General features: G+C 43.0%; 1 protein-coding gene and 1 long non-coding RNA gene across 5 annotated transcripts in view; one reads left to right on the top strand and one right to left on the bottom strand.

Annotated features, from left to right (window-relative positions):
• Positions 1-20,762, top strand: part of LOC106570327 (lysophosphatidylcholine acyltransferase 1) — a 38,886-nt gene that overhangs the window by 9,976 nt on the left and 8,148 nt on the right. For 2 of the 4 annotated variants that reach the window (XM_014142523.2, XM_045694814.1), the window contains 11 exons: positions 5,438-5,577; positions 6,252-6,466; positions 8,256-8,368; positions 8,472-8,532; positions 16,083-16,141; positions 16,878-16,912; positions 17,776-17,830; positions 17,981-18,063; positions 18,214-18,339; positions 18,513-18,524; positions 19,724-19,877. In XM_014142523.2, the coding sequence (XP_013997998.1) occupies positions 5,438-5,577; positions 6,252-6,466; positions 8,256-8,368; positions 8,472-8,532; positions 16,083-16,141; positions 16,878-16,912; positions 17,776-17,830; positions 17,981-18,063; positions 18,214-18,339; positions 18,513-18,524; positions 19,724-19,877 (1,053 nt within the window). The remainder of the gene's footprint in view (positions 1-5,437; positions 5,578-6,251; positions 6,467-8,255; positions 8,369-8,471; positions 8,533-16,082; positions 16,142-16,877; positions 16,913-17,775; positions 17,831-17,980; positions 18,064-18,213; positions 18,340-18,512; positions 18,525-19,723; positions 19,878-20,762) is intronic. The other 2 variants (XM_014142524.2, XM_045694815.1) reach the window with 1 other exon arrangement.
• LOC123726799 (uncharacterized) overlaps positions 15,891-20,762 on the bottom strand; it is a 14,072-nt gene continuing 9,200 nt past the window's right edge. Inside the window, exon 2 of the long non-coding RNA XR_006758946.1 lies at positions 15,891-16,361. This is a non-coding gene — a long non-coding RNA (uncharacterized lncRNA). The remainder of the gene's footprint in view (positions 16,362-20,762) is intronic.

The following is a 20,762-nucleotide window of genomic DNA, read 5'->3' as shown; positions in this document are numbered from 1 at the left end:
AGGAGTGATGGTTGCTGAGAATGGGCTTCTGTACGCCTTTGTAGATATCCCATTAAAAATCAGCAGTTTCCAGCTGCAATAGTCATTTACAACATTAACAATATCTACACTGTATTTCTGATCAATTTGATGTTATTTTAATGGACAAAATGTGCTTTTCTTTCAAAAACAAGGACATTTCTAAGTGACCCCAAACTTTTGAACGTGTGTGTGTGTGTGTGTATATATATATATATATATAAAAAGAAATGTCCTCTCACTGTCAACTGCGTTGATTTTTTTAAAAACTTAACACTTGTAAATATTTGTATGAATATAACAAGATTCAACAACTGAGACATAAACTGAACAAGTTCCACAGACATGTGACTAACAGAAATGGAATAATGTGTAACTGAACAAAGGGGGGGTCAAAATCAAAAGTAACAGTCAGTATCTGGTGTGGCCACCAGCTGCATTAAGTACTGCAGTGCATCTCCTCCTCATGGACTGCACCAGATATGCCAGTTCTTGCTGTGAGATGTTACCCCACTCTTCCACCAAGGCATCTGCAAGTTCCCGGACATTTCTGTACTTGTCCCGCAGGTGTGATGTTCGGATGTACCGATCCTGTGCAGGTGTTACACGTGGTCTGCCCCTGCGAGGACGATCAGCTCTCCGTCCTGTCTCCCTGTAGCTCTGTCTTAGGCGTCTCACAGTAAGGACATTGCAATTTATTGCCCTGGCCACATCTGCAGTCCTTATGCCTCCTTGCAGCATGCCTAAGGCACGTTCACACAGATGAGCAGGGACCCTGGGCATCTTTCTTTTGGTGTTTTTCAGAGTCAGTAGAAATGCCTCTTTAGTGTCTTTAAGGTTCCACAGGTGCATGTTCATTAATTGTTTATGGTTCATTTGAACAAGCATGGGAAACAGTGTTTAAACCCTTTACAATGAAGATCTGTGAAGTTATTTGGATTTTTATGAATTATCTGTGAAAGACAGGGTCCTGAGAAAGGGAGGTTTCTTTTTTGCTGAGTTTATATATCTCTCCATTGATTCTTGAAGAATATAACTTATAAATGCGTCATGAGCTTAGTTCAACTGTCACACTCCATGAGAACCCAAAATATAAGCTTGTTTTTCTCCAATGTTTGTAAACATTTAAATGTAAACAAACAGTGTATAGCCTCATAACATGGTTAAAACAATACTTTTGATATCATGGATGGTCAGTCCTTGCATCCATAGCTCTGTCTATTAATCTGAGAGTGGTTACATTTATCCCTGCCCATCCCTCAGTTTATTACCAAAACAGAGGCGGGTGACCGTTTTGTTATTGTTTCATCTGTGGATTTGCCCTTTAAACAGCTGCGTATCAAGATATCTAAATGTCACCAACTAAAAGGTAAACAATAGGCCTACAGCAAATGCAGCATATTGCATTTATTTTTCACATGTAAATAGCACTTTTCACTAGTGCTTATAGCATGCTATTCCAAGAGCGCAACGTTTATTTTTCAACTCGAATCAATGAGCCCAATCAGTCCTCCATGACAACAAAATCATAAATAGCCATTTGCTTTACAAACTGTTTTCCAGCGACTGAATTTTGAAATATTGCGATATGCATGGCTCAGACTGTACTTTCCACTGACAGTCGCAACTCAATAATCATCTATTTGGTATTTGCAGCGTGCGCTGCCCAAGTTGTGCGCGGGCTGCCTTTCCTTCAGACTAGGCAATGCAATTTAAAACAATCCATGATGTATTCTTTTTTTAAGTGTAATGGAAGCTAATGATCCTCTGTGGCCAAGTCATGCTTTAGTAGCCTATTTTGAATTATTTATTTATTTATTTCTGTATAGACAGGAGTGGCTAATTAGGCTATATAATTTTTATAATTTAATTAAATTTACTTAGGGAGAGCTTAGCTTCCCCTAGCTTTATGGACGCACCGCCTATGTCAATCTACTATCCCCAATAGTAGAAAAGTTTACCTATTCTATTGGTCAGCTTGTCAAGAAAGAAATAGCCCAGACTCTGGGACAGTTTTATTTATTTTTGAACCTTTATTTAACTAGGCAAGTCAGTTAAGAACAAATTATTATTATAATGACTGCCTAGGAACAGTGGGTTAACTGTCTTGTCCAGGGGCAGAACGACAGATTTTTACCTTGGCAACTCGGGGATTCGATCTAGCAACGTTTCGGTTAGTGGCCCAACACTCTAACCACTAGACTACCTACCTTTCCACAGTTGTGGGACGATAGATCCCAAATTCATACAGCCAGTACACCTAGGTACATAAACTCCTTTAAAAAAGCAATGAATCTGATGCAATAGATCAGGACGTTTAGCTTAATATGTTGTTATAACCATTTTTTTCTTAACATTATTAGGGTGGCAATGTGCACAAGGCAGTAGGGTACGCACAAGGCAGTAGGGTACCACAAATGTTTTTGCTACCAGACAATGAAAGAAAGTTGAAAACCAATAGAACATGAGAGAAATAGATTACTGGTTTCAATGGCATATGGAAGTCTTTATAAAACAATAGGTTACTGGTTTCAATGGCATATGGAAGTCTTTATAAAACAATAGGTTACTGGTTTCAATGGCATATGGAAGTCTGTAGAAAGTAAATTCCTCCACGGATATGGCCGGATTTTGCCTTGGCTACTTTTAAACAAGGAAAGAGAAGAGAAGCAATACATAGTCCCCTGGGAGAGGAAAGGAGACCACATCATTGTAATGAAGGGAGGCAGAGATGGAAATATAATTATAGAGAGATAAGATGTACAATATGGAGAACAACACACTACTGTAACACCCAGTAGGAGAGGGAAGAGAGATCTCTAGAGATAGATGGGATCTGAAATGACAGTGTTGGCTGTCTGGGGCAGTGAGTAGTCTTCCTCCTCTACTTTAGTAAAAATACTTTAAAGTACTACTTAAGTTGTTTTTTTAAATTTATTTAACCTGGTAAGTTGACTGAGAACATGTTCTCATTTACAGACCTGGGGAGAGGAAGGGGATGAATGAGCCAATTGAAAGCTGGGGATGATTAGGTGACCATGTAAATTTAGCCAGGACACCGGGGTTAACACCCCTACGACAAGTGCCATGGGATCTTTAATGACCTCAGAGAGACAGCACACCCGTTTAACATCCCATCCAAAAGACAGCACCCTACACAGGGCAGTGTCCCCAATCACTGTGCTGGGGCGTTTGGATATGTTTTAGACCAGAGGAAAGAGTGCCTCCTACTGGCTCTCCAACACCACTTCCAGCCGCTTCTGGTCTCCCCATCCAGGGACAACCCTGCTTAGCTTCAGAAGCAAGCCAGCAGTGGGATGCAGGGTGGTATGCTGCTGGCTACTTGACTACATATCTTTTTGACAGCTTTTACTCCACTACATTCCTTCTGAAAATAATGTACTTTTTACTCCATACATTTTTCCTGACACCGAAAAGTACTAGTTATGTTTCGAATGCTTAGCAGGACAGAAAAATTGGCCAATTCACACACTTATAAAGAGAACATCTCTACTGCCTCTGATCTGGTGGAATCCCTAAACACAATTGCTTATTTTGTAAATTATGTTGGAGTGGCTATCTGTGGAATGAGAAATTATTTATACTTTTGATGCTTAAGTATATTTAAAACCAAATACTTTTAGACTTTTACTCAAGTAGTTTTTAATGGGTGACTTTCACTTTTACTTGAGTCATTTTCTATTAAGGTATCTTTACTTTTACAATTGGGTACTTTTCCCACCTCTGGCTGTGACATTTTGACCCTGTTATTAGGAGTGATGACATGACCCTGACACACACACACACACACACACACACACACACACACACACGCAAGATGACCATATTCCCTGCAAGTGATGACGGGTCAATAGTTATCAGCGTTGATCTCAGATGATGCTTCGACCTTTGACCTTAATGAACTTTTTTGTTCTGTATGAGCTAATGTATGCATCGACCATGATTGCGCTAACATAAGGAGCGTAGAGTGAACAAGGAGAAAAAGAGGAGGGATCACTAGCTGTTTGTCATTGCTGGATGGTTGATGATTAAAGGCAAGCCCGAGCCTCTACTCGGAGCCGTTCCTGATGGGTCAATCTAATTTTCTAGCTCTCTTCCACATCCTCACACTGCTCATCCGTAGACCAGCACTGACCACTCTGGGGAAAACATACTTTAATGTTTACATACTGTTTTACCCACTTCATATGTACAGTGAGGGGGAAAAAGTAATTGATCCCCTGCTGATTTTGTACGTTTGCCCACTGACAAAGAAATGATCAGTCTATAATTTTAATGGTAGGTTTATTTGGACAGTGAGAGACAGAATAACAACAAAAAAATCCAGAAAACCGCATGTCAAAAATGTTATAAAATGATTTGCATTTTAATGAGGGAAATAAGTATTCGACCCCTCTGTAAAACATGACTTAGTACTTGGTGGCAAAACCCTTGTTGGCAATAACAGAGGTCAGACGTTTCTTGTAGTTGGCCACCAGGTTTGCACACATCTCAGGAGGGATTTTGTCCCACTCCTCTTTGCAAATCTTCTCCAAGTCAATAAGGTTTCGAGGCTGATATTTGGCAACTCGAACCTTCAGCTCCCTCCACAGATTTTCTATGGGATTAAGGTCTGGAGACTGGCTAGGCCACTCCAGGACCTTAATGTGCTTCTTCTTGAGCCACTCCTTTGTTGCCTTGGCCGTGTGTTTTGGGTCATTGTCATGCTGGAATACCCATCCACGACCCATTTTCAATGCCTTGGCTGAGGGAAGGAGGTTCTCACTGAAGATTTGATGGTACATGGCCCTGTCCATCGTCCCTTTGATGCAGTGAAGTTGTCCTGTCCCCTTAGCAGAAAAACACCCCCAAAGCATAGTGTTTCCACCTCCATGTTTGAAGGTGGGGATGGTGTTCTTGGGGTCATAGGCAGCATTCCTCCTCCTCCAAACATGGCGAGTTGAGTTGATGCCAAAGAGCTCCATTTTGCTTAATTTTATTTATTTTTTATAAAAAACTGATATCACATTTACGTACTCATTCAGACCCTTTATATTCCGCACTCTGACATTGCTCGTTCTGATATTTCTTTATTTTTATTTTTGAAAGTTGTGTGTTTTGTATTGTTAGGTATACTGCACTTTTGGAGCTAGAACATCTGCAAAATATGTGTACGCAACAGATACAATTAGATTTTATTTCATACAAGGGTCAGAAAACGTGTAGCCCCAAGGCAAAGCTATAGTAGTTTTACTTGTTTTCACAAAAAGAGATGCTTGTCCTGACCTGTGTGGTGTGGGCCAATCGCTTAAATGTGATCATTTGTACCCCTCTATTTCCCTCTTTCTCTCTGTAATTTTATGGATGAATGCATGACCATTTGCTTTAGTCTCTTTCTCTCTCCACCCCCCTCTCTCAGATCGGTGTGATGACGGTGACTGTGTTCCCAGTGCGGCTGTTCTTTGCAGTGCTCCTCATGTTGCTGGCCTGGCCCTTTGCCTTCGCTGCCGCTCTGGGACGATCTGAACTGGCTGTGGAGACTGAGACCTGGTGGAGGAGGTACGCCTGTCACTGTGTGTCAGTGTGAGTGAGCGAGTGACAGGAAAAACATTAGGAATACCTGCTCTTTCCATGAGACTGGCCAGGTGAAAGTTATGAATCGGTGTAGATGAAGGAGAGGAGACAGGTTAAAGAAGGATTGTTAAGCCTTGAGACATGAATTGTTTGTGTGCCATTCAGAGGGTGAATGGGCTGGATAAAATATTGAAGTTCCTTTTGAATGGGGTATGGTAGTAGGTGCCAGACGCACCAGTTTGACTATGTCAAGAACTGCAATGCTGCTGGGTTTTTCATGCTCAACAGTTTCCCGTGTGTATCAAGAATGGTCCACCATCCAAAGGACATCCAGCCAACTTGACACAACTGTGGGAAGCATTGGAGTCAACATGGGCCAGCATTCCAGTGGAATGCTTCGACGGTGGTGTAACTCAATATAATGTTTTGTACACTCGGTGTATAAAATGAATGACACACCTGATAATGACAAATGTGGAATATTTGTAGAAGGTTTGGATACGATTGACATTGCCAGGGCAAACACACACACACACACACACACACACGCGCGCGCAACAGGACGTAATTGCAAACAAGTCTTAAATGTACTTACCTGTATAAATAAAAGTTAAATAGAAAATAAACACACACGCCCTCAATCAGTCTCTCTCCTACAGGATCTGTGACATCGCCCTGAGGGGGATCATGCGTGCCATGTGGTTCTGTGGAGGGTTCCATTGGGTGACGGTGAAAGGGGAACCGGCCCCGCCCTCGCAGGCGCCCATCCTCACCCTGGCCCCTCACTCGTCCTACTTCGACGCCATCCCCGTCACCATGACCATGGCCTCTATCGTCATGAAGACCGAGAGCAAGAACATCCCCGTCTGGGGCAGTGAGTAGAAGTCCTCATTTTCATCTCTCTCATCTTCATTAAATACCACTGTCTTCCTCACCTCTCTTTTTCCTTCTCTCTGCCTCTTCCTGATTTGTCAGGCCTTTTCAGTCTGTCTCACTGTCTAGGGAAGTGTGTACTCTAGTCGTGATCTTCATTCTCTCTCTCTGGTTCCACAGTCTTCCTCATCTCTCTCTCTTTCCCAGTCTGTTGATCTTCATTCTCTCTCTCTGGTACCGCAGTCTTCCTCAATTCTCTCTGAGTGTGTCTCAAAATGCATACTACCGTGCTCCAAACACGCAAATTGGAGTGTGGGAGGGTCAGAGTATGAGTCCAAATGAAAGTATGCAAAACGGGGCATGGAGGGCACTTCTCGAATGCATACTCCGTTTGTACATATTGTGAAGCATGCATCGATGCACAAGCTTCAACGGAAGGTATGCAAAGAAATATGACGCAACCACTTTAAAAATTATGTGAAATTTGTTGAAATCAATGGTGGCCATTATTTGAGCGGAAGCGAGAGAAAATTCACTCCAACTTGGCAATGAAATGTTACCTATTCACATCTCATATGTTGCCTGACTACAATATTTTATCTTGATACGTTAATAAATACATGCTGTTAATTTTGGCCTGTTTACCTGCCTACGTACTGTAGATCGCAAGCCCATAATAGGTCAATAGGGCTAGCTACTACTGTTAGCTAACCAGATAGCCACAAAGAATAGTTAGCTAGCTACCCACGAATCTATTACATATTATTCGTTTTAGGTCATTTTTGCCTCTTAAACTATCTGGTAAGCTATATTGTTACAATTCACATTTAGCTAGCTGATAGTTATGAAGTAAAACGGTTGCCTTGTGTATATCTTCTTTCGTCTCTATTGCCATTGTCCTGGCTGAAAGACCGTTCAGTGAATGGGTATGTCCCATGTCCATACTAAGTCAATAGGGCAAACTGGAAAGCTAGCTAGCTACGAAGAATTGGTAGTTACCCACAAAAAATTTACATCTACCTTGCATAACATTAGTTTTAGGACATTTTTGCCTGTTTTAACTAGCTAGCTGCCTAATTACAGTTCACATATCTAGCTTATAACTATGAAGTAAAGCGTTTGGTTTGTGTACATCTTGTATCGTCTATGGTTGCCATTGCCCTGGCTGGAAGAAGGTTCAGCGAATGCAGAGTTGCAGTGTGAGGATACTACAGTTCGGGGAGGTACAGCGTGAGGTAATACAGTTGGGGGAGGTGCAGCGTGAGGTAATACAGTTGGGGGAGGTGCAGCGTGAGGTAATACAGTAGGGGGAGTGTGACTGCTTCTCGAATGTATTGTTTTATGCGTTCTCCACACCCTCAACCTCACAAGAATGTCCTCAAGAGAAGGTTGTCGGAGAATGTGCTCGGAGCATGAGAGTGTGGAGCACGGTAGTATGCATACTGAGAAACCCCCTCAGTCTCCGTCAGGGGCGGTGAGAACCATAGTCTTCTGATAGATAGTGACTGTTGTGTGTTAGTGAGGTTATCAGAGTGGACATGACAGTTGGAGAGAGGAACAGTATGAGGTGGTGAGACCAGGTGTTAATGATGACCATATTGTCATTATATTGTCATTATCACATTATTATACTTATAATGATATTATGCTGTGCTAATCATTCATCTCTATCATTCCTCTTTCCCTCCCTTTCTCTTTATCTCCATCTTTCTCTCTCCCCCTTCCCCCACCTCCCCCTCTCTCCCCAATGTCTTTCCCTCATCCCCTTCTGTCTCTCCCTGCCCCACCAGCTCTGATAAAGTTCATAAGGCCAGTGTTCGTGTCGCGGTCGGACCAGGATTCTCGCAAGAAGACGGTTGAGGAGATCAAACGCAGAGCCCACGCTGGAGGGGAGTGGCCTCAGGTAACGTGAAGACCAACCTTCCTCAATCTTGGAAGTCAAATTCAATGTACTGTGTATTTAGATAAGTACCCGTGTGTGTGTGTGTGTGTGTGTGTGTTTGCAGATAATGATATTTCCAGAGGGGACGTGTACCAACAGATCCTGCCTCATCACATTCAAGCCTGGTATGTGTTCTTTATGCTGACCAGGTCCTCATCTGTCTGTCTGTGTCGCTCGCTGTGTTACTCTCTCTCGCTGTGTGTGTGTGTGTCTGTCTCGCTCGCCCTCTCTCATTGCTAATGTTTGCATTAAAGAGTCTCAGTGGGGTTTGAAAATCGCACCCCTTGTGCCTGTCACTGTGTATGTGAGTCTTGAATGCGCACTTCCATGTGTGTGTATTTCAGTTCAGTGTGTGTGTGTCTCTGTTCAGTGTGTGTGTGTGTCTCTGTTCAGTGTGTGTGTGTCTCTGTTCAGTGTGTGTGTGTCTCTGTTCAGCGTGTCTTTGTTCAGCGTGTATGTGTCTCTGTTCAGTGTGTGCGTGTCTCTGTTCAGCGTGTGCGTGTCTCTGTTCAGCGTGTGCGTGTCTCTGTTCAGCGTGTGCGTGTCTCTGTTCAGCGTGTGCGTGTCTCTGTTCAGTGTGTGCGTGTCTCTGTTCAGTGTGTGCGTGTCTCTGTTCAGTGTGTGCGTGTCTCTGTTCAGTGTGTGCGTGTCTCTGTTCAGTGTGTGCGTGTCTCTGTTCAGTGTGTGCGTGTCTCTGTTCAGTGTGTGTGTCTCTGTTCAGCGTGTCTCTGTTCAGTGTGTGTGTCTCTGTTCAGCGTGTCTCTGTTCAGTGTGTGCGTGTCTCTGTTCAGTGTGTGCGTGTCTCTGTTCAGTGTGTGCGTGTCTCTGTTCAGCGTGTGTGTGTCTCTGTTCAGCGTGTGTGGTGTCTCTGTTCAGCGTGTCTCTGTTCAGCGTGTGTGTGCGTGTCTCTGTTCAGCGTGTGTGTGTGTCTCTGTTCAGGCGTGTCTCTGTTCAGCGTGGTGTGCGTGTCTCTGTTCAGCGGTGTGTGCGTGTCTCTGTTCAGCGTGTGTGTGCGTGGCTCTGTTCAGCGTGTGTGCGTGTCTCTGTTCAGCGTGTGTGTGCGTGTCTCTGTTCAGTGTGTGCGTGTCTCTGTTCAGTGTGTGCGTGTCTCTGTTCAGTGTGTGCGTGTCTCTGTTCAGTGTGTGCGTGTCTCTGTTCAGTGTGTGCGTGTCTCTGTTCAGTGTGTGCGTGTCTCTGTTCAGCGTGTCTCTGTTCAGTGTGTGCGTGTCTCTGTTCAGTGTGTGCGTGTCTCTGTTCAGTGTGTGCGTGTCTCTGTTCAGTGTGTGCGTGTCTCTGTTCAGTGTGTGCGTGTTTCTGTTCAGCGTGTGTGCGTGTCTCTGTTCAGCGTGTGTGTGTGTGTCTCTGTTCAGCGTGTGTGTGCGTGTCTCTGTTCAGCGTGTGTGTGCGTGTCTCTGTTCAGCGTGTGTGTGCGTGTCTCTGTTCAGCGTGTGTGTGCGTGTCTCTGTTCAGCGTGTGTGTGCGTGTCTCTGTTCAGCGTGTGTGTGCGTGTCTCTGTTCAGCGTGTGTGTGCGTGTCTCTGTTCAGCGTGGTGTGCGTGTCTCTGTTCAGCGTGTGTGCGTGTCTCTGTTCAGCGTGTGTGTGCGTGTCTCTGTTCAGCGTGTGTGTGCGTGTCTCTGTTCAGCGTGTGTGTGCGTGTCTCTGTTCAGCGTGTGTGTGCGTGTCTCTGTTCAGCGTGTGTGTGCGTGTCTCTGTTCAGCGGTGTGTGTGTGTGTCTCTGTTCAGCGTGTGTGTGCGTGTCTCTGTTCAGCGTGTGTGTGCGTGTCTCTGTTCAGCGTGTGTGTGCGTGTCTCTGTTCAGCGTGGTGTGTGTCTCTGTTCAGCGTGTGTGTGTGTGTGTGTCTCTGTTAAGCGGTGTGTGTGTGTGTGTCTCTGTTCAGCGTGTGTGTGTGTGTCTCTGTTCAGCGTGTGTGTGTGTGTGTCTCTGTTCAGCGTTTGTGTGTCTCTGTTCAGCGTGTGTGTGTGTGTCTCTGTTCAGCGTGTGTGTGTGTGTGTCTCTGTTCAGCGTGTGTGTGTGTGTGTGTCTCTGTTCAGCGTGTGTGTGTGTGTCTCTGTTCAGCGTGTGCGTGTCTCTGTTCAGCGTGCGCGTCTCTGTTCAGCGTGCGCGTGTCTCTGTTCAGCGTGCGCGTGTCTCTGTTCAGCGTGCGCGTGTCTCTGTTCAGTGTGTGTGTGTGTCTCTGTTCAGTGTGTGTGTGTGTGTGTGTCTCTGTTCAGCGTGTGTGTGTTGTGGCTTTGTGTGTGTGTTCCCACTAGTGACCCCTCTTCATTGTAGCTGTCCCCACAGAGTAATCCCTTCTGTTCTACCCCTGTGTCACTGTCCTGTCCCCATAAGCCGTGCTTTTCTAAACCTGTCTCACCCTGTTCAGTTAAGCTACATTCTGGAAAACGAAAAACAACAAAATGGTGTCCTCGCCATTTGGGATGGTATACAGCTGAGAGATGGGGCGAGGGAAATGTAACCACAGAAATTCATAGACAGGGCTCCAGATGCAAGGAAAGGCATACATTGTTGTTTGTAAACAATGGAGTAACTTTCTTATATTTTGAACTATGACAAGGTAAATAGTTATATATTAGGAATTTAACTGACCAAATCTCAGACTGGAGCTGTAAATCCCTGTTTATCTAAGCGTGTTCCCGTCTGTGTAGTGTTGCCCCTTCAAACCCAGCTGTTAGTTTAACTCTGGGTTGTTAGTGTCTCTGTCCAAATCCATTTGTATTTATACAGCACATTTCAGAAATGCAATACAATGTTCTTCAGGAAAAAACAAATAAAAACAATGAAAATAAAATGAAATATTTAAGTAAGAGGATAAAAAAACTAAAGAATAACAGTAAAATCTGAACAACTAAAAAGCACCCTAAGGAAAAGCAAAGCTAAAAAGGTGTGTTTTTTTTAAAGATCTTTTAAATATGTCCACAGTTTCAGTCTCCCTCAGGTTCTCTGGCAGGCTATTCCTGAGGCTGGGGGCATAGTAACTAAAGGCTGTCTCTCCATGCCTCTTGGTCCCCCTCAGGTTCTCTGGCAGGCTATTCCTGAGGCTGGGGGCATAGTAACTAAAGGCTGCCTCTCCATGCCTCTTGGTCCTAGGCTTTGGGATAGTTATAAGGCCAGTTCCAGAGGATCTGAGGGACCTACTGGGTACATAACTTAAAAGCATGTCTGACATGTATTGGGGTGCACAATCATGGATTGATTTAAAAACCAATAGAATAAAACACCTCGTTTTTTTTTACCTGGTGTTTTACCTTTATTGCCCGTGAATTAAAATGTGAGGCCAAATTCTCTCACTGTACTTTGGCTCCAACAATAAGTATCTCGATCTTGTCTGGATTTAGCTGTCCAATGTCTCTCTTGTTTAGTCCTCTCACTGGCTCTCTGCCAAACAGCCCTGGCATACAGTATGTCTTAATCATATCTTCCCTTTTCACTTTTGTCTGATCTTCTCTTTCTTTCCTGAATTCCCTCATGTCTTCCTCTCTGCTGTACTAAAATGTCAATCTCACACTGACCTTCACATGCATATGCCCCTCTCTCCCCCTCTTTCTCTATCCCCTCTTTCTTTCTCTTGCCCCCTCTCTCCTCTCTCTCCCTCTCATACCTCCTCATCCCTCTCTCTCTCTCCATACTCCTACATAATCATCCAGTCATAACTCCTACAGTATCCTAGTGGTAATGGTCCCATTTAGAGGTTGACCGATTATGATTTTTCAATGCCGATACTGATTATTGGAGGACCAAAAAAAGCCGATACCGATTAATCGGTCGATTTTTATTTTTTATTTGTAATAATGACAATTACAACAATACTGAATGAACACTTATTTTAACTTAATATAATACATAAATACTATCAATTTAGCCTCAAATAAATAATGAAACATGTTCAATTTGGTTTAAATAATTCAAAAACAAAGTGTTGGAGAAGAAAGTAAAAGTGCAATATGTGCCATGTAAGAAAGCTAACGTTTAAGTTCCTTGCTCAGAACATGGGAACATATGAAAGCTGGTGGTTCCTTTTAACATGAGTCTTTAATATTCCCAGGTAAGAAGTTTTAGGTTGTAGTTATTATAGGAATTATAGGACTATTTCTCTCTCTATACGATTTGTATTTCATATACCTTTGACTATTGGATGTTCTTATAGGCACTTTAGTATTGCCAGTGTAACAGTAAACCTGTTCCCACAGGTTTAAATATATACTCTTCTGTGTATTAATTTTAAGAAAGGCATTGATGTTTATGGTTAGGTACAATCGTGCAACGATTGTGCTTTTTTCGCAAATGTGCTTTTGTTAAATCATCCCCTGTTTGGCGAAGTCGGCTGTCTTTGTTAGGAAGAAATGGTCTTCACAGTTCGCAACGAGCCAGGCGGCCCAAACTGCTGCATATACCCTGACTCTGTTGCAGAGGTGACACATTTTCCCTAGTTAAAAGAAATTAATGTTAGCAGGCAATATTAACTAAATATGCAGGTTTAAAAATATATACTTGTGTATTGATTTTAAGAAAGACATTGATGTTTATGGTTAGGTACACGGAGCATTGACAGTCCTTTTTCGCAAATGCGCACCGCATCGATTATATGCAACGTAGGACAGGCTAGATAAACTAGTAATATCATCAACCATGTGTAGTTAACTAGTGATTATGATTGATTGATTGTTTTTTATAAGATAAGTTTAATGCTAGCTAGCAACTTACCTTGGCTTCTTACTGCATTCGCGTAACAGGCAGGCTCCTCGTGGAGTGCAATTTAAAGCAGGTGGTTAGAGCATTGGACTAGTTAACCGTAAGGTTGCAAGATTGAATCCCCAAGCTGACAAGGTAAAAATCTGTCGTTCTGCCCCTGAACAAGGCAGTTAACCCACCGTTCCTAGGCCGTCATTGAAAATAAGAATGTGTTCTTAACTGACTTGCCTAGTTAAAAAAAAAAAAAAACATTATTAAACAAAATCGGCAAATCGGTGGCCAAAAATACCGATTACCGATTGTTATGAAAACTTGAAATCGCCCCTAATTAATCGGCCATTCCAATTAATCGGTCGACCTCTAGTCCCATTGCACCCAGAGGTCAGGGTAGTCTCCAGCAGTTTCACGTCCAGGCTGTACTACTGTATAACACTAACCATTAACACAGGATTTTGACATTGTGTGACCTCAGGGGGAAGGTTGTCAGTCATCTTACACACACACACACACACACACACACACACACAGAAGGTTGTCAGAATGTCAGTCATCCACCGAGTGTGAATTAGGCTTGGGCGTTGTCCAGATTGTCATACCTTCATACCAACCTTATGCCATCCCAGGTTATTCGGTAATAGCGGCACTGTTTTCAAACCCCACTGAGTCTATAATGTGAAAGTTAGCAATGCTAACAAGTACATGTAGAATCCCATGGCGAATCTAGCTAGCAAACATTTAGTTGTGAATTCCATACTGTAACTACGTCACCTGGCTCATGTTGCACAATAGTGAGTGACTCCCAAGGCTCCAGTCTCTTAATGTTGTGTGCTTGTAAACACACATCAGGTGACTGGGGTCTACCGCTAAGCTTCATTACGAACAGTTATGTGACAGGTGAAATGGCACAAGTAAGTTGACTGCAGGTATTTATACTGAACAAAAATATAAACGCAACATGCTAAAAATGTAATGATTTTACTGAGTTACAGTTCTTATAAGAAATCAGTCAATTGAAATAAATTCATTAGTCCCTAATATTTGGATTTCACATGACTGGGCAGGGGCGCAGCATAGGCTAACCCACTGGGGAGACAGGCTAACCCACTGGGGAGACAGGCTAACCCACTGGGGAGACAGGCTAACCCACTGGGGAGACAGGCTAACCCACTGGGGAGACAGGTCTAGCAAATTGCACACTCCCTCAACTTGAGACATCTGTGGCATTGTGTTGTGTGACAAAACTGCACATTTTAGTGGCTTTTTATTGTCCTAAGGCTGTTGTTTCGACCCTCTTCCTCCTACTGCTGCTGGCCTTTGCAGAGTCTGCTTTTCAGCTCCTGCTGTAATGCTACGAATAGGCTACCATTTGGAGTGCCGATTTATCTTACCATTTCTACCGATCTGCATGCCAGTTATTCTTTTTATGTGCACATTTTCGTGGAACAGTTTTCTTTTCATTTATAATAGTCTTCGTATCTCAAAATTATTATCATGTAGTTAATCAAAATTCTCAAAGTAACTTCTATTGCCATTGCCAACTATATAAAAATAGCCTACATAAGGCCAACAAATAACATTGCAGCCTGCAGGTAGAAAATATCTTGATAAAATTTTTTTTTTATATAAATCACATTGGCTACGCATGGCCTGTCTGCAAGGAGCTTGAAACATTGCGTTATTTATTAACTTGGTCCAGCCTGAAGCTAGCACTAGCAAACTTGCAACATTGTGTAACATTTTCTGGGCCCTCAGTTTCCTGCTCCAGTCAGCTCCAGACAGACATAGCTGTAGGCTATTTGCGAAAGGGATAAGAAATAATCAGGTAGGCTTATTTTATGACGTTTCCACTGGATCAGAGCATGACCATTCTTTTTCTTTTCACGGTGAGTGGTTGAAAGATTTTTCAACTAGGCTGAGTTGAGGAACTAATGTCATGTAAGAACAGACTTTGTTTACTTGCTGTTTGAGGTGAAGAATTTATTACTTTGAGAAGTTCCACGGTGGTGGTGCATTAAGACAATCAGAAATACTATCAGATCCCCAATTGGGCACATTTTTATAGGCCTACATTTGTGTGCAGGCCAGGTGGCCTCGGCCTACTTCTATGTATAATCAGGTGTGCGTCCTTACTCAACATTGACAGGAGCGCTACAAACAAACGACAATGAATTGATTGACAACTCCTAAATGGAATGAAATAAACCAAAACTTGTTCCTCACAAATGTAGCCTAGGTTGTGTGGTCCCCTCGACAATGAGAAAGGTTAAAGAATATAAGAATGTATTGAATGCATTAACAGAAATGGCCGGAACAAAACATTAGAAATGATGGGAATGAACGGTAAATGCACTATTGGTGATAATGGTGAGCCAACCCCGCGGCCTCAGCAATGGATTAGTCCACTGAGACAGGCGGGAATCAGACCGGTGTCTCATATGCCATAAAAACCTATATCTTTTAGACCGCTCGGCCCACCAACAGCCTAGTGACCAAACAATTGACCAGTCGACTAAATAGGGTCAGCTCTATATTGTCCCCAGCACAAGGTGCACCTGTGTAGTGATCATGCTGTTTAATCAGCTTCTTGATATGCCACACCTGTCAGGTGGATGGATTATTTTGGAAAAGGAGAAATCCATTTGTGCATTACATTTGAGAGAAATAAGCTTTGTATGCATTTGGAAAATTTCGGAGATCTTTTATTTCAGTTCATGAAACATCGTACTTATGCTTTACATGTTGCGTTTTATATATATTTTTCAGTATACTTAAGTACCTAGAAATATTCACATTTATTTAAAAAATGATAGTTACAACAGTATTGAAAAACCATCCCGTGGCTATTTCCAAGTAACCGGTATACGGTATATATGGGAGAGTATGAATATGCTCACATAGACACACACACACACAAATACGCACAGACACACACTCGAGCTCACTCAGTAACATTTCTCTCTCTCAGGGGCCTTCATTCCAGCAGTTCCAGTCCAACCAGTAGTCCTACGTTACCCCAACAAAATGGTAAGCATACAACTACTCTCCTTCCCTCCCTCTTCTCCTCCAAACCACCCTCTCTCCATTCCCACTTTCCTTTCCATATCTTTCCTTCCCCTCTCCCTCCCTTCGTCTGTTGACAGATTCTCTCTTCTCAAGGCGTGAGTCAGTCTGTGTCCGTTTTGAGTGGCTTCATAATCGTGCGGAGTGATATTTCATCTCTACAATGTCGTCCTCTCCTCTTGACCTGCAATAGCACAAAATAACTGAAAGTCAAAGCAAGTCTCAAATAGAAGATGCCCCAAGTTGCTTTCACTTGTACATAGTTTTCAGACCATTGTAGACAAAGGAGAGGGGAAAGGAAGCCTCTGTAGAGTATTGAGATGCAACCTCTGTGTAGGCGCCAGTCCTGCTGTGTGTCACTCATTTAGGCCATGAGCACACTGTGGTTTTGTGTTCGAGTATTTCGGATGGAGCCAATGCTTTTTCAATGGGAGTTTTCTGTTGACAGATGAATGACAACAGACTGTCTGACAAATGGTCTGTCTTTAGACAGATAAAACGCGTCAGAACTCGTCTGAAAATAGTTGGCTTGAGTTTTTGACGGACAAAAACAGACAATGATGTACGTCGTACGATTTGATCCCTATTCATGCGTCTGTGTCTCTGGCCCACAGAGGAGAGGAAGCCAGTGGAAAGTATTCAGATGCAGCCTCTGTGTAGGCCCCATTCTTGCTGTGTAACTAATTTCCTCTTCCGACAGGATACGATCACGTGGACATGGCAAGGCCCTGGAGCGTGAGTATCTCTTCCTCATTATTTTCATCTCTCTGTCTCTTGGTCTCTCTGTCTCTTAGGGTGTTTTCACATATAGGCCTCTTTAAAAGAACTGATCTCAGTCCTCTTTAAAGTGAACTCAGTTTCTTTGTATTCATACTGCCCTTGCCTTTGAATGAGGACTCAACTCTTTAGCCAGTTCGCTTCACCTATTTTGTGGACAGAGTCCTCTTTGCATTCACATTGCTATGTTTAGAAAGGAACCAAGATCTTTTCCCAACATGTACTCTGTTTTTACAAAGTACAGGAGCAGCCATTCAATCAGAATGCGTTATCGGACAGCTAGATATACTTCCAGTACTTATATTTTGGAAGCTAATAGATTGCATTTTGGTAAAATATGAGACATAATAATTGTAATCAGAAGATACTATTAACATGTAAATTTGATTGGTAACAAAATAAATAGCAATAGAATAACTGCAGATAAAACCCTTTTTTTATATACCCAAGGTAGGCTACTGCCCCTTTAGGAGCTAGAATAGACGTTGTAGCCTGTGTTGTAATTCTCACCAAATAGGTTTTCTTCTCACACTATTACAACACTTCATCAATAAACAGTTGATGAAGCTCTCTTAGCCTATAGATCACACATTGCAAACAAAAGCTCCACACATTTTGGGATTTCTGTGCGTCCTTGACAATCACTCATCAATATTCAAAAGCGGCACACAACTGGCGAGATGTTTTAGATTGGACGAGAATGTTGTGTTTTTAGGCCTGTGGTTAATCTTCACAATATCCGCGTGCGCAACTTCTCTCATCACCCCTCCCCCTTTTTTCTTTCTGAATCAACTGATTACTCTCTCTCGCTTTCCACTCAGGTTTGAGATACTGTGGCTGACACTGTGCCAGTTTCACAACCCCATAGAGATTGAGGTAACGGTTCTTTTTTAAAGGTGGACTCAGCAAATATGACCCCATTGGTACATAGTGGGGCGTCTTATTGCGTGCGGACGTCCAATCTCTCTTGAAGAAAGAGAAATGGAAGATGGGCAGGTGATAACAATGAGTTTTTCTTCCATGCAGTACCTGCCTCTCTACACTCCTTCTGAGGAAGAGAAGAACAACCCTGCTCTGTTCGCCAATAATGTCAGAAGCATCATGGCCAAGTTAGTTGTGTGTGTGTGTGTGGCCTCCCCAGGTTGCATCGTTTACATCTGGCTATCTGTGTCTTATACTTCTCTAAATGCCTGCAACATATACAGTATATCTGACATGTCAGGGGGTGGGTCCTGACTGCTCTCTCCGTGCTCTGATAGGGCCCTGGAGCTGCCCATCACAGACCTGTCGTTTGATGACTGCCAGCTGAGCCTAGCAAAGGGCCCAATGCGTGTCCCTAGCAACAGCAGCCTACTGCAGTTCAATAGACTAGCGCGAAGGCTCGGGTGAGTTGGGATTTGCTTTACTATTGGTTGTTAAGCGTTATTACAGGTCCTTAATAGTTTTTAAAAACAGAATTGTTTTGCTGATGTAAGAAAACGTTGATGTTGAATGAATAAGAACATTTCAAAATTTTATAAATGTTTATTCTAAAATCGTACATTCTGTTTTTGTTTAGGTGTCTGACTGGGTAGGTAGGGGATGAGTGATCTCTTGTACCTCGTTTTGTGACATTTTAAGGGTGTCATACTGGGGAAATAATACTGGATTTACTGGGAAATACTACGACTAATATTGCTGGGTTTACAGGGAAATACTACGACTAATATTGCTGGGTTTACTGGGAAATACTACGACTAATATTACTGGGTTTACTGGGAAATACTACGACTAATATTACTGGGTTTACTGGGAAATACTACGACTAATATTACTGGGTTTACTGGGAAATACTACGACTAATATTACTGGGTTTACTGGGAAATACTACGACTAATATTGCTGGGTTTACTGGGAAATACTATGACTAATATTGCTGGGTTTACTGGGAAATACTACGACTAATATTACTGGGTTTACTGGGAAATACTACGACTAATATTACTGGGAAATACTACGACTAATATTACTGGATTTACTGGGAAATACTACGACTAATATTACTGGGTTTACTCGTCGAACTGGGAAATCCTACAGGGTTTACTGATAATACTGGGAAATACTACTGAAATTAAACTGGACATATTGATAATACTGGGGTTATGCTACTGAAATACTACTGGGTTTAGTTATAATAGTGGGTAATACTACTGAAATGCTAGTGGGTTTACTAGGAAATACTACTGGTTTTACTGATAATACTGGGAAATAGTACTAAGGAAAATGGCAGATCTATGTCAAAGGAATATGTTGAATAGCTTCAGATACTAGAAAGTATAGTATTTCAAATTATTTGAGATGTACTTGATTTTTCCATTTAAATCTGTGGTTTTCAAACTTTTTCAGCGGGGACCCCATTTTTGGCGCCAGAAATTCTTCCCACCCCAAATCTAATGACACATCCTTAAAACCGGTACATTTTTATTTTCACAGCAACAAATAACCTTCAATTCATTACATTCTCATCTCTCCTATCAACATTAAGACAACCAATACATACATTTACTCAATCAAATTTCAAATTATTTCTCAATAAAGTTTGTATATTGTCCCATAAAATAATCTGTACTGGTTCCCAATTTTTATATATATATTTAATTTGGTGACCCCACTGCAATACTTGCGCCCAGACTTTGAATACCGCTGCATTAAATGGACAAAACCAAGCTTCTAGCCACAAGCCTGGACAGTAGGAAATGTATTTCTTAACCATGTATTTTCTATGTGCAGGCTGAGAGCGGGGACGACAGATACTGTGTTAGAGCAGCAGGCTAGCAAAGCCAGGAAACTTTGGGGATACAGACTGGGATTGGGGGACTTTGCTCATTACCTCGACCTACCTGTGACAGACATGCTCACAGAGTTACACAGCCTCTTCAACCAGGTAGGTATCTAACACACAGTGTATAACTCACATAGTTTCCAACACACTGATTTTATTCAGTCAATCAATCAAATTAGGAGAAATAAATAACCATTAGTGTTCTTTTCTTGCTCTCTCCCTTACTCCCTCTCTCCCTCTCTCTCTCTCTCTCCCTTACTCCCTCTCTCTCTCTCTCTCCCTTACTCTCTCTCTCCCTCTCTCTCCCTTACTCCCCTCTCTCTCTCTCTCCTCTCCCTCTCTCCCTCTCTCTCCCTTACTCCCTCTCTCCCTCTCTCTCCCTTACTCCCTCTCTCCCTCTCTCTCCCTTACTCCCTCTCTCCCTTACTCACTCTCTCCTTCTCTCTCTCCCTTACTCCCTCTCTCTCCCTTACTCTCCCTCTCTCTCCCTTTCTCCCTCTCTCTCCCTTACTCCCTCTCACTCCCTTACTCCCTTACTCCCTCTCTCCCTCTCTCTCCCTTACTCCCTCTCTCTCTCTCTCTCTCTCTCCCTCTCTCTCCCTTACTCCCTTACTCCCTCTCTCTCCCTTACTCCCTCTCTCTCCCTTACTCCTCCCTACTCCCTCTCTCTCCCTTACTCCCTCTCTCCCCTCTCTCCCTTACTCCCTCCCTCTCTCTCCCTTACTCCCTCCCTCTCTCTCCCTTACTCCCTCCCTCTCTCTCCCTTACTCCCTCCCTCTCCCCTTACCCCCTCTCTCTCCCCCTCGCTCTCCCTATCTCTCTCTCCTTACTCTCTCTCCCTCTCTCTCCCTTACTCCTCCCTCTCTCTCCCTTACTACCTCTCTCTCACTCTCTCTCCTTTACTCATTCTCTATCCCTTACTCCCTCTCTCCCTCTCTCTCCCTTGCTCCTTCTCTCCCTCTCTCTCCCTCTCTCTCCCTTACTCCC

Source organism: Salmo salar, chromosome ssa14 (assembly GCF_905237065.1).
Source record: "Salmo salar chromosome ssa14, Ssal_v3.1, whole genome shotgun sequence".
In the NCBI taxonomy this organism is placed as follows: domain Eukaryota; kingdom Metazoa; phylum Chordata; class Actinopteri; order Salmoniformes; family Salmonidae; genus Salmo; species Salmo salar.
This window is presented reverse-complemented; position numbering and strand designations above follow the sequence as displayed.